This window comes from Muscardinus avellanarius, assembly GCF_963383645.1.
Source record: "Muscardinus avellanarius genome assembly, chromosome: 20".
NCBI lineage: Eukaryota > Metazoa > Chordata > Mammalia > Rodentia > Gliridae > Muscardinus > Muscardinus avellanarius.
Window position 1 is genome coordinate 2,335,234 of NC_137806.1, and position 18,272 is coordinate 2,353,505.

At 39.0% G+C, this 18,272-nt stretch overlaps 1 protein-coding gene across 1 annotated transcript in view; it reads left to right on the forward strand.

The window, feature by feature from the left end:
• Positions 1–18,272, forward strand: part of MALRD1 (MAM and LDL receptor class A domain containing 1) — a gene marked incomplete at both ends in the record, with an annotated part of 671,257 nt that overhangs the window by 205,519 nt on the left and 447,466 nt on the right. The window contains 2 exons of the mRNA XM_080717079.1: positions 4,737–4,913; positions 8,542–8,704. Of these exons, the coding sequence (XP_080573205.1) occupies positions 4,737–4,913; positions 8,542–8,704 (340 nt within the window). The remainder of the gene's footprint in view (positions 1–4,736; positions 4,914–8,541; positions 8,705–18,272) is intronic.

Below are 18,272 nucleotides of genomic sequence, written 5' to 3' on the forward strand. Positions count from 1 at the left end.
GTAAATCTGTATTCCTAAAAATATGTAAATTGCACAGCCATGCCACGAATATGACAACATTAGTGACCCACTGCCATCTATGCTTTTCTTATTCTATTGATGCGAATTTATCTTGAGCTGGGAACACAAATTGTCTTTCTCTCTTGCAATTAACAAATTTCAAAATGGTCCCTAAATTAATTCATCTCAATGTACAAATGACAGCTCTATGAGAATCAACTCTACAGCCTGAGGCTTAGACTAAAACCATTCAGAATGGACCAGCTTGGACAAGCATGTGTTGGAGTGAAGAAATATGCAGTCATGCTTAAAATAAACCCGAACACTAAAGCTGCGCCTCCCCTCATGTGTCATTCTAAATGGCATTATTGACATAGTGTATGCAAATTAAAAGTTTCTACAAAACTTTTCAATGCGTTTGGATTATGTCATGTTTTCAGTAAAACTACATGATTTATTCTCCGCAAAATCACAACATATTTAATAAACTAGAAGATGATGCTTTTTCTTTTTCTTCCTTCCTTTTTGTTTTCCTTCCCTCCTTCCTTCCTTTCTCAATTTGTGTTGAAAAATTTTGAGGGGTGACCTATCAAGAAATTTCTTTTGCTGTGTCAATAAGGCATACGAAATAAATCCAGTCATTCAATGTTTTGGCATTTTTAGCAAATTGATGTATGTATTGCAATCCCCCTTATCAATGAGGGATATGTTCTAGGGGGTCTCAGTGTTGGAATCCTATATATGCTTTTTTATATGTACACATATATTTATGTTTATTTGTATAACTTTCCTACACATATATGGATATATTTTATATATATGTACATGTACACTTATATAACTATATAAAGTTTAACTTATAAATTAGGCATTATAGGAGACTAACAAAATAGAATGATTATAACAAAACACTGTAATAAAAGTTCTATGAATATGTTCTATCTCTCCCTCTGTTTCTCTTAGTACTCTACTGCACTCTATCTTCTTGTGGTGATTTGAGATGATGGGTTGCCTAGGTGATGAGATGAAGTACAGTATTGATGGAAGCATTGTGTGTAACAGTTAAAGATCCAGCACAGACAATTTTAGTGGATCCTTCATAGTTGAATTTCTCCTAAAGTCTTGAGGAAGAACATTGTTAATTAGATGTTGTTGTCTCTTTTTAACTAATCAAAGTGTTGCTGCAGAGGTTCTAATTCTAATTAGGTAGGTGATTATCGTGCTGTATTCCAACAAATGATTATATTACATAACTTGTCCTTTTTATGCACTTTTATTGGTGTACTGTAGTCTCCCATCATAACGTAGTTCAAAGTGATAGAGATACACACATCAGTTGGTGAGTCCCCCATCCCTGCCCACTCCCTCCCTTCCCCACATAGTCCATATTGAGATTGGCATTGGTATTCTCATGTACACATATAACATCAGTGAAAGTACCTCCATCTTTAATTCTCCCTGTTCTCACCATCACACTCCCCTGGACTATTTCCTTGCATTTGCTGGGGTTTCTCCTCCATTATCGAAGTCCCTCTTATATCCCAATTACTCCCTAGCTTCCTCATATGAAAGAAACATATAAACTCTTACTTTCTGTGCTATGCCAATCTCACTTAACATGATATTCTACAGGTCTATCCATTTTCCTGAAAATGACACATTTTTTTCTTTTTTTATTGCCTGTAGAAGTCCTTTGTGTATATATCCCATAATACTGTAATCCATTCCTCTGTTGATGGACACCTGGGTTGGTTCCATATTTTGGCGATTGTGAAATGTGCTGCTATAAACATGGGTATGCTTGTTTTGCTAGAATATTGTACTTTAATGTCTGTGCAATTTAAGTACGTTAGTCACTTTGGTTAACATCCACATTGCTGGTTTTGCTTCAGTTTTTTCTCATTTCTTCCTCTATAAATGGCTCTGCAAATTCTTCCAATCCCTCATTTCTAGACATTTTGATATATTCTTCTACTTCATCAAGCAGAGTAACAAATCCTACTCCAGCAACTTGTCTTATGGGAATGATTTTTCTAATTTCGCTATCCATCTCCAAAAGCCTTTAAAATCATTCTTGATTTCAGCAGGCATTCATTTAAAGTTTAAATTACTATATTAAAGTTTAAATGCATGTTGCTGTATCAAAAACAGGAGCGATTTCTAGGAATGCATTATGTCCAGGTCAGGGTCTATCTTAATATTCTAAGTGCTATAACCTAAAAGACAGACCATGACCATACAACTTAAGGAGAGGAAGGTTCATTTGCTCACAGTTTCTTTGGAGATTTTTGGGTTCAGGCCACGTGAGGCCAGCATCTGGAGCTCAAGGCCTGGCTGCGGGAAGCAGAGGGTGTGAGGATGATGTGAAGCCTTGCTCCTCACATCATGGAGGCTGGAGCAGAGCGGGAGAGCAAGAGAGAGGAGAAAGAGGAATCATTTATAATTCCCAAGGCTGTACCTCAGAGACACACCTTCTCCAGCCACCCAGCCAGGCCACCACCCAGATAAATCAATTATAATAAATTCATAGTAATGGATTTATTCATTGCTGATAGTACAAGCAAGCCCCCCTTCCAAAACTGCTGCCTTGTTTCCATGAGGGCCAGGGGATGTTCTATTTCTAAACCATTACAGGATCATCCTCGAATGCTAATTGAATGCATTCAGATGTCAGATGTGAGGCCTCAACAATACAAATAAAGCACTGATCCATGGTGCTGAAGCAGGGAGGATGTATTTGGAAGCAAAACATAAAACCTTGAAATTTTCATCTTCACAGCCAACAGATTTAGGATGGCCAGGTGCATTGTCTATTATTAACGGGATTTTAAATTCCAACCTTTCTTCTTCCAGATAGTTTTTAAGCTCTGGAATAAAGCATTGGTGGAACCATTCCATACAGGATGCCTGTCACCCATACTTTCTGATTATATTGCCACAACATGGACAAGTAATTGTCTCTGTGTTTGAGAACACGTGGTTTCCATACTCTACATCATGTCTGGCTTTATCACGCACCCTGCAGTGTTGCCGTAGAGTACCAGAGTGAATCTGTCGTTGGTGTTTTATGTCCAGGTGCCTCCTTTGCAGTTTAATAAATTTAGGTTCTCTTGGGCATCTTCTTCCAGGAGAGCCTAGTTTCATTGTAATTGATGACTTTCTTTGGATTGTATTCTCCCTCCTCAATCAACTTCTTTAATTCTGCCAGAAGTGTGGCAGCAACTTCTTCGTTGGCAGATGGAGCCTGTCCCTTACTTCTTATATTTATCAATCCCAAACTATTCCTGAATCTTACCACCTTCTCCTGCTTGCAGAAAATATGTCTTGGGAACCATCATTTCATGGGATTTCTTTTGTAGGAGTATTTATGTAGAATTAATGCTTTCTGGTATGAAATGGTGCATTTGGTTAAAAAATAGTTTTTGTTTGTGTCTTCCACCCAAAAATTTAAAGCTTTTTTCATTTTAACTCGGCACTTATCATATACTCAGACCATAACTTTTGCAATCTGAGGTGTGACTGCAAAACTAGCATAATTTCCCTTTAAATTCTTCAAAGTTTTACTGGTATATCTGTTTTTACCATAGATCTTAGGCACCTTGGCAGATAATTATCTTTTTTTCTTTAAAATTAGGTTGAGAACTTTTACCTTTTCACTTTAAGAATGTTTTAAACATCTTTTTGCCATATTAAAATTATAAACATCACTACTCTTGTTCTTTAGGGCCATTATTGAGTAAAATACCTATTACTTGGGCATAAGCACTCATACTGTAATAATCAATCTGATAGCTGAGATTAATAATAGTGACCAACAGGCAGGTAGTTTATACAACGTGGATATACTGAAGAGCGGGATGATTCATGTCCCAAGCAGGATGGAACAGGATGATGTAAGCTTTCATCAGGCTATTTAGAATTGTGGGCAGTTTATAACTTTAAACTGGGATTATAGGTGAGCACCACCTAACCCAATTACTTATTGTATAATTTAAAATATTCATAGTTCTTTGTTGTTTTGTTTTGTTTTGTTTTTCCCCTATGGCTAAGATCAAGAACACCAACTTAAATGCTTACATAGATAAATTTAACAGACGAACAAATACTATGAAATGCTCTTTGTAACACTCAATACAAACCATGTTTAGAACTATGGAACCAGCCAAGATGTCCATCAACAGTTGAATGGATTAAAAATCTATGGGATATGAACACAATGGAATTTTACTCAGCCATAAAGAAAAACAAAATTACATCATTTGTGGAGAAATTGATTTAACTGGAGAACATTATGCTAAGTGAGATTAGTCAGTCACAAAAAGTAAAAACCAGATGCTCCCCCTAATATGTAGAAGCTACAGAGAAAATAGGCCATAAAGAGGAACTCTAGATGAAAAAGGAGAAACTATAGATGAGCAAATAAGGTGACTAACTGAGGGGGATGGAAGGGAGGAAGAGAGAAACTCCCTAATGTACATGATGTACATTCACAGACACATCAAAGTCAATCAGTAAGCCAAACATGAGAAGGAAGGAGGGAGGGGGAGGGAGAGGGGAGGGAATTGTGGAAGGGCCAAATGAGTGATGTGTGCATGTATGCCTCTACCCCATCTTGTACCCCATTAAGATGTATGACTGCAATGCACCAATGAAAATATGTTTAGAAATCTTCACTGTGTAAAATCTTTAAAGAAATGGAAGAAACTAAATGATGCCTTGTGTTGCTTTTTCTCCAGGTGACTTGCCAGAGGAGCTTCCAACTCCATCAGAAACTTCAGTCCCGGTGACATTGCCCCCACACAACTGCACGGATGATGAATTTGTCTGCAGGTCTGATGGTCACTGTATTGCCAGAATGCAGAAATGTGACTTTAGATATGATTGCCCTGACAAAACAGACGAGTCATTCTGTGGTAGGTGAATTCCTAAATTATATCCTGACTCTATGCATGAAATAGATAAGGAAACACTAGTCTAATTTCTAAGTAGCACAGCCTAATGTCCTAAAAGCATTCAACATGACTTAGAACAATTTCTTAATTTAGGGGTTATAGTATAAAAATTATAGAAAGATAATTCACTTTTCTAGCAGGCCCAGTAACAGGGGTCTTCAGACTAATGTTTTGGATTCGTGACTCCTGTGTTCTCGGACTCTTCTTGACTCCGTCCCTCATCTGCTGCCTATTCTCTTCTCTTATTGTCTCAAGTCTTTACACTGTCATAGAAACTAGGAAGGAAGCATTATGGTATTCTCAGATTAATGCATTCAGATGTGCCATTGCCAACATGTACATATAACAACAGGTACTGCATCAAATATATAGGGCTCAAATGTAAAGCAATTTTAACACAGATGGAGACTTTAAACCCCAAGCCCTGGTCAACAGGATGGCCATTTTTTGGTATCTGCTAATTCAAAGATTATCCTAAACACCCCAAAGGCAAATTATTTAATTAAAAGTAAAATTCTCAGCCAAAGATGTTTGCTGAGAGAAGAAAAATTAATCTGTTAGTTGGGTGGGGTGAAATACACCTATAATCCTAATACTTTGGAAGCTGAGACAGGAGGATCCCAGGTTCAAAGTCAGCTTCAGTAACTTAATGAGGCTTTCAGCAACTTAGCAAGATCCTGTTTCCAAATAAAAGATAAAATAAGAGTGGGGTGGGTTCAATCCCCAGTACCACAAAAAAAGAAAGAAAAATTAATCTGTGTTTGAACTATAAAGTATTAGAACAAATGGAGAATAAATAGTTTGCACTCTTTTCCCCTTCTCTGCTCTTATTGAGTAGTATTACAGTACTATTTCTCAAGTACCTTCACAATGTTAAAGGCGGATTAAGAATATTCAGAAAACACAGAATACAGGAAACCTATCTGTCTTATACCAGTTTGGTCAAGAAATTCTAGGATTTAAGAAATTCCAAAAGGCTTTTTTTTTTTTTTTTGTACTGGGGATTGAACACAAGGGCATTCTACTTTTGAACTATACACAGACCTATTTTTTATTTTTATTTTTTAAATTTTGAGACAGGATATCAGTAAGTTTTTGAAGATTTCATTAAGTTCCTGAGGCTGGCCTCGAACCTGAAATTATCCTGTAGAAGATCACCAAGTATTAGGATTATAGGTGTGTGCCACCATACCTGGCTAGGTTCATCGTATTCTTTAACACAGAAAAAATTGATCCTTAATGTACCGATACATCAAAAATTAACTGTCCCATCTAGACCAAAACAGTCATTAAACAAGACTGGTTCATTCCATGAGTGAGATGGGACAGTAATGAACTCACATTAGCCAAGTGTTTACACGGCGGATCACAGATGGGAGACAGTATCAGGGAAGGAGTTGTGATCACATTTTGTCATGGGTGGCCACTAAAATGATTACACAGAAGTGATAATAATATTTGTAAAAGTTTATATGCCTTGCTGATTCTACCCAATGTGTATATTTTGTAAACATGGAACTTCTTAGGTCAACTTCATAATTTAATAATATAATTTAGGATTAGATAACATGTTTTGATAATTTTTTTGTGGCATGGGGGGTGGATCCCAGGGGCTTTTTCTACCTATGGGCTGTACTCCCAGACCTATTTTATGTTTTATTTGGAAACAGGGTCTCACTAAGTTGCTGAGAACCTCACTACTAAGTAGCTGAGATGGCTTCGAACCTGTGCGGTCATCCTGTCTCAGCCTCCCAAGCACTGGGATTACAAGCGTGCACCGCCATGCTCAGCTTGATAATTTTTTAAAATATCCTGGGTGAATGTTTACTATTAGATCACTATTTTTAAATCATAGGAAATATTTTTATTTTGTAGGCATATGATCTTTTTGTAAGATGCATGTTTCATATAATAGTCTCACCACTGTGACCCCCAAACCTGACCACACAACCTAGAGGACTGAAGCCTGTGGATCTCAGGGTATGGCACAGAGAGCAAAGAGAAGGGCGTGAGGGCTCTGCTCTCACATCACAAGGGAGGCCAGAAGAGACAGAACAAGGGGAGGAGGGCCATATAGCATTCAAGGCCACACTCCAGGGCCCCGCCTCCAGCATGACTGCCTTGTCTCCCAGAGGTCTGGGAACATTCCACATGCAAAACAATGTAATAGTATAATCTACAGCTTTACATTTTTAAATTGATTAATTAATTGAGACAAGAATATTTAACCTAAGATACATCTTCTCCACAAATTTTAGGTGTGTAGCATATTATTGCTGACTGTAGGCTTAATGTCTTACAAGAGATCTCTAGATCCTGTTTATCTTGCTTGATGGATACTTTCTGCCCTCTATTTTTAAAGTCTATAATTCTTATTTTTCAGTGATATAAAGAGCAGGATTCTATTAAATTAAATGTTATAACAAGACATAGTTATATAACACACCTGAATGTCAAGACATAGTTAAATAACACACCTGAATATCATGACTAAAAATCACTTTTTTCACTGGACAGAATCCTCTTCATCCTTCCTCAAAGTTTACATTAAGTTGTATTCTTAAGTTTTTAAATGGTGAAAGTATTATACTGTCACTGTTAATGAAATTTGAAAGCTGTTTGTTGTGTACCTCAAATTTTCTATAGTAAAGAACCCATTAAAGTAAAAAAAATTAAACTCAAACAGTGAGAAACTTAAAATAAACAGATATGCATATTCAAAGATAAATTAAGTTAAAGACAATTTAGAGAGCACTTTCAGTCATGTGTAGTAACATATGACTATAATCCCAGTACTTAGGAGCTGAGAAAGGAGGATCGCCAATTTGAGGCCAGCCTCGGCAATTTAGTAAGACCTTCAGCAACTTGGTGAGATCCTGTTTTGAAATAAAAAATAAATATTTAAAAAAGACTCAGGGTGCATCTCATATCAAAGACAGAATGCTCCTGGGTTCAATCCCTAGCACTAAAATATAAAAAATAAAAAATAAACATTTTAACATAATATAGATAGATATTTTAAATCACTGACTTTGTGATTCCCTGTGATATTAGAATACAGTCACTACAAGAATCTTAAAACCTTTAAAGACAACTGGGTAAACATAAAAGCTACTGTAAATCCCACTGTCTTGAGTTTAAGTAGCTGAGGATTGGCAGTAACCCCTCTGAGACTGAGCTCATGTTTTGTTTGTGACATCAGGGTAGAGAAAGGAGAGCAGAGTCCTGGGGCCGGGAGGTCACTCTGCAGGCCACACAGGCACCAGGGGTGTGCAGAGAACTCTGCCGACACTGCCGCTACACTGTTCAAAGCTAGTTAACATCTCGCCTACTCAAGAGAGCAGATTATTCCCATACGCACAAATTCTTATATTTTAGTTACTATCAAGATTTTTATGAGACAAACCAATATTATCTTTGAAACTCTCCTAATGATTAAATGAACATTTTGCCTAATTATTGAATAATACTTAAAAATGAGATTTTAGTTTTTAAAAACCAAGAATGAGGAAGTGCTGTGGAGACAGAAACCACCATTCATTGACATCCTGTGATTGGTTCGTCTCTTCCTTGTTCTGCTTTATCCAAGTTATGGAAGTTTGCACCTTTGAAGAAAACAACTTGTGTAAATGGTATCTGCCAAAGCCTGGAAATCAGCTTCAAGATTCAAGCACGTTCAGGTGGGGACTTGGTAAAGGAATTACTATTCTTCATGGGGAAGAAAACCACAGGCCAGCGCTCGACCATACAAAGTAAGTGGCCACATAACATGAACATGTCTCTTAGGAAATATTCATCCCGGGCTTCTTGATTCCTGGGCTGGTTAAAGGAAAGCTATATGTTGACGTTAATGAGAGGGTTGAATGCATTCTTTTATTCACTATTGAAAAAAATAAATTACAAAAATAATGAATATTCTCATGAACATTATAGAAACTAGAGAAATTCATGAATAAGTAAACCAAGATAGCTTGTAATATCACCACTCTTTGAAAGATGCTGTTAATATGTTGCCTTTAAAATTATCCACCCTTCTTTCTAAAATTTTTTTTCTTCTCTTCTTTATTTTCTTCTCTACATTCTTGACTTTTGTCAATGTCTTACTTTCAATTTCCACATTTTTTTACTTTTTCATTTTATTCTGTTATGTGTTTATTATACACATTTGTACACATACCGATGTCCAGATTTCCCAAATAGATGTCTGGATACTCCCAGCTGGTGGAATTCTCTAGTATAAAGTCACTGGGAGGAGAAGTGTCTACTGTGTTAGAAATAGAGCTCTAGCAGATATAAAGCACTGGATGAGCAGATGGCACTTGCACTCACTAGGTGACTCTCAACAGGCCAATAAATGTAAGGTATCACAAATAGACACAAGTGCTATGAAAAAAGTAAAAAAAAAAAAAAACCCAAGAATTGTGTGCGTGTATATTTCTACCACTTTATGTCTAAGTATAATGTATAATTATAATGCACCAAAACAAACATTTTAACAAAAGAAAAATGAAAACAGAGAACGGGGTAGGGATGCATGGAGCCCAAACGGAAGCCTCTGTCCTGGGGCTCTGCAGGAAGAGGAGTGTGGCCAGACCAGGTACAGCAAGGGAAAACTATATCAAATTTATTGTGTCAAATATTAAATATTTTTTCATTTTTTTATCTTTTTCACTCTTGGGAATGTGTGAATATTTTATAGCTTTAAAGATATGTTTTATGTACCAACTCTTCTTTATTTAATGGATTTCCTTATTTTCTGTGTCATGTTTTACAAAGTAATTTTTTATCACTGTTTAAGTGCACATATTCCAAAAGGTCAGAGGACTGACAGCCTTATAATGACAAATAGCTGTCCTTTTTCTAGCAGATCCAATTTCCTGAAGATGTTTTATTACATCCTAAGATTATGTAATTATTCACTCATACTTTATAAGATTTATTCGGGACTGGTTATAGGTGCCTGGTCCATAGTTGTAAAATAACATACTTATATAGACATTTCTGGTTTCAAAAACTTTTGACTTTATTTATTGACTTCCTGTTATAAGAAAGGAACCTGTGTTTTCCTCCCCAACCTCCTATTCCTTCCTCCATCTTTCCACTATATTTATACTCAATTTTAACTTTTTAGTTAAAATTGCAATTATACAAAATAGTAAAGTTCCATGTGTTAAAAACGCTCACAGCTTCTTGCTCATTCCCCTTCACATCCCACCCTGCGACCTTCCTCCTTCCCCACAGGAGCCAATGAGCTGGCGATGACACAGTCACATGTTGCCAGGTACTATCTGAACTGTTTCCTGCCCCAGCCTTCCCTCCACCTCCCCGCACTCAGTCCTCATCCACTCCGATTGCTCTGCTCGTCTGTCTCTGCAATAAAGTCTCTCGTGTTTTCTATTTTCTTTCCAGCTTTTACAAATGAGAGAAAATATGCTACCCTTGATTTTCTGAGACCACCTAACCTCACTTAACATAATATTCTTCAGTTCCGTCCAATTTTCAGCTAACGACATAATTTTGTTCTCTATAGCTGAGAAAATTTCTTCTGTATGTGTACACGTGTTCTTTATTCATTCAATAACTTGGCCATCATGAATTGTGCTGCTACTTTTAAAATTTCTGTGCCAGACATCACATGGTGATTATTTCCTTTGTTGACCATGACTTTGTTTACACTGAAGGCCATCGTTGTGTCATCTTTTCTCTTTAAATGTGTCATGTACTGAATGCTCTTTCCCCAGTATCAATGCTCCTTTCCACTGGTCCAGGTGCGGAGGAGAGCGCACCTGCCCTGTTCTGGGCGGCCCCTCCATGGAGCCCTTTGCACGCACTCCCACAGGCCCGCGTAACCGGCCCCACAGGCCTGCAGTGATTCCCTGCTCAGCCCTTCAGCTGAATCCGCGGATTCCTAAACGCCGTAGCTTCCTGTCTCTCTTTTGAGAGATTCACTTTATACATTGCCTGTTCCTCTGTGCTCTTTACCATGTATTGGGTTGTCTCTTTTGTGTACTAGAGAATCTTTTAGTGTTTTTTTTTTTTTAATGATCCTTGGGGCTCCATTAATGTTTGCCAGACACAGCCAGCAAAAGTACGGATTCCAAAGAGAGACGTGAGGATGAAGAATTCAACTCTTAAGAATTTGATTCCAAGAATTTAAAAAATTCTGATGTGAGGTGGGGGGCGCCAGCCTGCTATCTCTACTGGCCGACCCCTGCTCCTGGGTCAACATCTCTACTGGCCAATCTACTGGCTGACACCTACTTCTGGGTCAATATCATCTCTCTTGGGCCGACAACGGGTTTATTTTTTGAGAGGTATTTTATACAGTTACACGTCAATTAATATCCTCGTGCTGTCACCACCAGAATACAATACAGACCAATCCAAAGCACATACCTTACAGGTAGGTTAATCAGTACCCTCGTGCCATCAGCACCTGATCTTCTCCCAGACCTTTTACTTTGAACTTTCCATAACCTTGTTGACTCTGGGCGAAGGACAGTCAGCTGAGTCAGAAATATTCATTTAGGGGAAAGCCTTAATGGCTTCCCACAAATGTTCAGGAGCAAGGCCCTTAAACGTGGACTTGAGACTGTGTGTGTGATGGGTGCCCTTATGTGGCCGTCTACACTGCTGGGTGGTAAGTTCACCACATTACACCAAGTGTCTACATGGTGACTTTTGAAATGTGGATGTTTTCCAATTTTAAGTAGTCACATTGTCTTTCCCTAATATTTTCTTCCTTACATTTTATATTTACAAAACCCTTCCCTATCTTGAAATTGTGTAGCTATTTTATATATGTATATAAAGAAAGAATATGTTATTTAATCCTTTTTTCATTAGGGCCTGTTTATAAAGGTCAGAATCTGAGACTGGTATACTTATTTGACCTTAAAAGAAAGATATTTGTGTGTGTGTGTGTGTGTGTGTGTGTGTGTGTGTGTGTGTTACTGAGGATTGAAACCAAGGACATTCTAACTCTGAGCTACACCTAGGGTCTATATTTGTTTTATTTTAAAATAGGGAATCACTAAGTTACTGCACCCTAACCTTGAACCTACAATTGTCCTGTCTGAGCTTCCTAATGCCTGGAATTATAGGCAAGCACCACCTTGCCCGGCAGGAGAGTATTTCTTTAAATTAATAAAAAATAAAAGCCGGGCGTGGTGGTGCACGTTTATAATCCCAGCATTCAGGAGATTGAGACCAGAGGATCGCGGTTCGTGGACACCCTCACCTACTTAGTGAGGCCCTCCGCAAACAATAAAGAATAAAAAAAGGGCAGGGGTATAACTCGGAGGTCAAATGCCTCTGGGTTCCATCTCCAGACACCCCCCCCCAAAAAAAGGAAAAGCCAGGAACCATGGAGCATGCCTGTAGTCCCAGGAGTTGGGGGGTTGAAACAGAAGGATCACAGGTTCCAGGCCAGCCTTAGTAACTTAGTGAGAGCCTCTAAAATTTGAAGGGCTGAAAGAGTGGCTTAGAGGTAGAATATCTCTGGTATGGATAAAAATATATATAAATAAATAAAAAGCAAGGAGAAAGAATATAATGGTGTTGACAGAATATATAAATTTTGAAAATGTCAACAACATAATACACAAGACAGTTGTATTAATATATTTCAATATGACTGGATTTTTTTTCCCTAATTTTCTTGTCTCTATCTTTGAAGTACTCATCTTTCTCTGGCTTTTTCTTTTTACTTCTTTTTACAAAATATTATTATTTATTTCCTCATCACATTCTCATTTTGTGTGTGTGTGTGGTACTGGGGATTGAACCCAGAGTCATTCTACCAACAAGCCATTCCACCAGCACAATTCTATTTATTTTTAAAGAGTCTCATTAGGTTGCTGGGGGCCTTGGTAAGTGGCTGAGGCTGGCTTCAAACCTGCTATCCTCTTGTCTTGGCCTACCAAGTACTGGGATTTTAGGTGAATGCCACCAGGCCCAGCTTAAAATTTTATAGCTACCATGATCTTGGATTTTTTTGTTTGTTTGTTTGTTTGTTATTTCACTTTACTGTTCATCCTCTTTTTTTTTTTTTTTTTTTTTTTTTGGTCTCCTCTTCCAGAATTCAATAAATAATGCCTTTTCTGTTTTGTGTTCCAAAATCATCCTGGGTGCTTAGCCTTCCTCCTCTTATTCTGATGATGTCAGGAAAATTATTGCAGACAGTAAAGGAAATCCCCATTGATTTCCAGAGCTCTTTTCAGTATCTCCATGCCTTTTATAGTCTTCTTTCTCCCAAGGTTTCATGACTCCCAACATCTGTAGCTGCTGCTTCAAAGAAAACTAATGGTAGAGATGTTACTGGTCCCTGACTGCCTTGGCCCAACAGCTTTGTATTTAAGGGAAGTCATGATATCTTTAATATCCAGTCATTTCCTTCGGCTGACGCCCCTCTTCTCCATTTTGAGGTCTCCTTTGTTGCCGTTTTCTTCAGTTGCACTGATTCTAGTGTTGCAGCATTTGATTTAAGTGTTAGCAGTATAGTGGCTCCCAGCATAGAGAGCGGCCCAGATGGATACTGTTTTGTTTTAATCATGTTTTGTCAGCTGGCAAGTCGTATTTTGAAATTTTCATAGACACATTTTCCTTGGGCTGCTTCTGACTCACAATAAAGCAGAAAGTAGTTCCAGCCAGTTCCTGCCGCTTCTGTAAATAAGCCATATTTCATTAATAATCTAAATTACCATAGAGGAAAAGGCAGGCCAGACTAGAATCTCACATGTAGTGGTAAATGTGTAAGTTGAAATAAGGCAACATATCTTACAAGCCAACACACTGCTGTGTCTCTCCCTACTCCACCGTCTCTAGTGCACTGCACATTCTCTGCATCTCCTGCGACTCTTGTTTTCCAAGTAGCATTATTTTTGGATATTTGGTACAAAATAGATCTCAGCAATTACTTGTCAAATGAATTGGTTGCTCATTAAGACCAATACAGTCCTGCTTCTAATTACAGGCTATAAAGCACAACATTAAATAGATTTTACATAGAGATATTTAGCAGCCAGATACAATTTGGCAGATAGAGTCTGCGTGATAGTGAATCATGGAGAAGGCGCCAGCCCCCAAGCTTACATCCCGGCCTTCATCTCCTCTCCCCTCCGGGGCCACCCTTAGCCAGGGAGGGCTTGATATTTTCCACTCGGTAGTAAGAAATAGTTCTTGTCCCTCACATGTCATATCCTAGTGTCTTATAGTAAAACTCCAATCTCAGTTTTCAACAATTTTTTTTATATATTTCATATTTAAAGGGATGCCTCACTAATTTGGAAAATGCTTCTCTCTCTCTTTGGCTCTCAAAATTCAAAGCCAGATTTTTAAAGCTATTACGTCTTGAAAGAGTTTTCAAGGCCAGTTTTAAAAATCAAAAAGGATTTATGCCAATTATTTCTTTCTCTTTACATTCTACTCTGTTCGCTGTCCCTAAGGCGAAGATTGCTTCTGCTCAGTACGAGGAATATCACTTATAGGCACATATAGGAGAAAAGTACATTGATATAGTTCAAAATATTGTCTTACTTTAAACACTTAATGAAGCAATAAAACATCTAGAAAAGTCGTAGTAGAGTGCAAATATGTAGGGAAACTTCCACTGTGCAGCCGCAGTGTGAATTAGGAAAGTCATGTCTTCTTTTAGGGCTGGGCATATGCAGGACAGAGCTTGGTGAGTAGATTCTCCCTGAGTCAAGGCAGGCCCTAACTGAGGAGACTGGCATGGTCTTTTCCTAAGATTGCAATCAGGGCGTATAGAAATAAGTATGGCTCTCACCTATCACCCAAAGAATTAATAAAGTTTATTTGATGAAAATATTATCAGTTGTAATTTGCATGTCCTCTTGAGATTGGGGTTGAATGGATTTTTTGTTTGCTTTAAATGATGCAGTGGGAAAGAATATTTAGTAGAAAAGTTTAGTGTTAGGAAAAAGAACCACAATCTGGCTTAAATATAGAAGCAAAAGGATTTCATATCCACGTATGCTCCCACAGCTATAGGGAAGCTGGCAAAAACAGTAACCCTTCTCAGCTGAAGAATACTTTTAAAATTGTTCTTTCATTATTGAATCAAGGTATTTGGATCACCTAGTATCTGAGCTTTGTGGTTCATTCAAATTTAAATATGTTTAGAATATTGTAGGTTTGGGAGTATTGTGTTTTATAATGATTCCTTCCCGTTCATAATTTCATAAGATCTCAGGATCTTGCAGTCTGACAGATAAAATTGGTTTAGTTGGCTGAGTCCCTTAGGCCAGGCAATGTTACTATATTCATTCACATATTGGTTCATTGCTAAGCACCATATTTTTACGATTATTTTTATCTCATAGAAAAAAATATTTGTTTAACACAACTTACATTTTTCCTGCTGTAAGCCCAAAGAGAGCAAAGTTTTAGGTCCTTGGCCTTAAATACATTTTATTTGACTTAATGTCCATCCTGTAGTTAAATAAGATTTCTTACGAGCACAAAATCATTCCCTTGGGCAAAATTAAGTTATGGCAAGTTCATCATTCATGTAGAATGGGTCGAGTTGTAAATACACTCATAGAAAATTTAGGTGAAATTTCTAAAAATGTGGTCAAGGACTACAGATAATTTATATACATTTTCATGTGTTACATATACATATAAGTGTATATAAACACAGACATATTTAAATGTAGATTTTTGAAATGATCAAAATCTCTGGGAATTTAGTTGAAAATCTATATTTCACCACTATTTCTATATGGTTTTAGAACTTCATGATTAGGGACTTCCATGACATGAAGACTAGTTTTCAAGCCTATTCCAATTTTGATCGTTGTTTTTTTTCCCCTTTAAATCTTGTGTAATTATTTGAGTTTATAACATCCACTAACCCTCACGAAAACAAGGTAGCAAAGTTGGCAGTGGGCTTGTCTGCTAAGGAGGGGTCTGGGGTGTGGCCTTGGGGATTCTGTATCCTTCCTCCTCCCCCTGCTGCCCGGATTCTGGCCTCTATGATGTGAGAGCAGAGCCTTGCCCTTTCCCTCTCTCTCCCTCCCACTGCCACACTCTAAGCACCAGATGCTGGTCTTACATGAACTGGACCCAAGATCTCAAAAAAAGAATAAGTAAATAAATGTTCCTTCCTCTAAGTTGTGTGGTCAGTGTTATAGGTTATAGCAATGAGAATATTGACCGAGACATCATCTAAGGGATATATATATTTATTTATTTATTTATTTATTTATTTATTTATTTATGTGGTACTGGGGTTCCTGGAAACCCTTCTATCTCCGGGCTACACTCCCAGACCTATTTTTCTTACTTTTTTAAAAATTTGGAAACAGGGTCTCTTAAGCCAGCGTGGCTGGCTTGGAATCTGCACGATCCTCCTGTCTCTGCCTCCCAAGCGCAGGGATTCCAAGTGTGAGCCACCATGCCAGGCTTAAGTGACTGATTTTTTCTTTTAAAGAATTAGACATTTCAAAAGAAACAAAATGATTGCTATAGGGTAGCTGCATTAAAAAAGTCAAATCAAATGTATGTATTGTAAAGTGACTATAATTAAGAAATAGCTTGGAAAAATGCTTTAGCTTGAATTAACCTAGAAAACATATACTTTATATTTTGCTTCAGTTGTCATCAGGATCATCAATATTATAAGAAATAGAAACTTACTAAGAACCATCTCCAGGCAGGGGAAGTTTCCCAGGAAAAGGAATATGCAGTTTCTTCCAGGTGGGGGTGCAGGGACTCCTGTCCAGGAGCCTCCTGAGGCATCCTGGCTGTGATCTCTGTGGAGAAGCCATGGACTGCTTGCACATCCATCCTGCAGCTGAGCTACTTGCCTGACTGGCTGATTTCAGAGTCCAGGGACTTGGTATTATCCTTATAGTGATTCGCTTTTGCTGGAAACATTTTGATGTTGAATAATTATGGCATCTCCTTTCCCCGGAGGTACTTGCTTGGGTCCAGGGTAATTCTCTAGGGATAGCACGCAGCAGCAACACAGCTGTACGACATGGGTCACAATACTCTGGGCTATTGGCTTCTATCTCCAGATGTTATCCCAGGTGCAGGCTGCAGGCTCACAACGGGGTTTTGGGGAATGGAGGGTCTTTTTCTGCTACGGATTCCTGGGAGGACCATCTTCCCTGTGCCTCACTGGGCTGTTCCTCCTGAAGGGCCTGGCCTTGGGGGGGCTTAGTATCACATGGGAGGCACTGCCAGGAGTGGGTCCCTCTCTCCTGGGCTGTGTAGGGGATGGCGGGCAGGTTGTGTCTTCTGTCCCAAATGCATATTTTCACCTGGAGAATGCTCCAAGGGCAAGGAGGTGGAAAGGAGGCTTCTTTGCTCTGCTCTTTGGGGCGACAGGTTTTCTGGGGATGGAGGTGGCCTGACCCCTCTCCCCTGATGCTCCAGTCTAACCTTGAATGAACATCCTGCCCCCTGGCTTGCTCTGTGTTCAGAAATTCAGTATGTAGCCACAGATTCATCAAATGTCCTGTTTCGCACAACCAGCTAGTTCTGGTGTGAGTAGAAACCCAGGTGACTCACGGTTCTCACGATCACGTGGTTCAGGTACTTGGTGAGTTCTTCTCATCCTGACTCAGCCAAAGGCGCCCCAGAATTTGGTCACATTGGCCTCCAGATCAGGTCCACAGTCACATCTGATGGAGGATGCTTGTGCACTGGGGAAAGGTGAGAGGGCACCTGTGCTTGGCCTGTAGGCCCTGCACGTATGGCTTCTAATGGTGGTGCCACTGCATGGAGGTGGATCGTGAGCATAAAGTAGAGGTTGACATCCAGGCCCAGATGTCTAACCTCAAGGCCGTGTCACTCCCCTGATGCAGCTCTGGGGCACAGAACAGGAGCAAGTGGCAGAATGCCCTTGTCTTCTGCCTGCCTGTGATCCCGAGGCAGCCCAGAGTCGATGACTTGGGTGTTTCCTTCTTGAGCCAACAGGATGCCTGCTGGCTTCAGGTTCCTCTACACAATGGCCTCCTCATGGCAGTATTGTATTGTGCACGAGACCTTGAACAGCAGCCAGCTCTAGTCCTCCTGCAGGCCAGTGGGCTGTGCTCTCTGCACATATGCTCCGTCTCCATGTGGACCAGTGGGCTGTGCCCTCTGTACTCGAGCTCCGTCTCCATGTGGACCAGTGGGCTGTGCCCTCTGCACACGTGCTCCGTCTCCATGTGGACCAGTGGGCTGTGCCCTCTGCACACGTGCTCCATCACCAGGTAGATGTAGTTTATCTACAATCTAAAATAGCTGGACCACATTTGGATGTTCCACAGTCTCAACTATATCCAGTTTAGATACAATGAAGGGAGC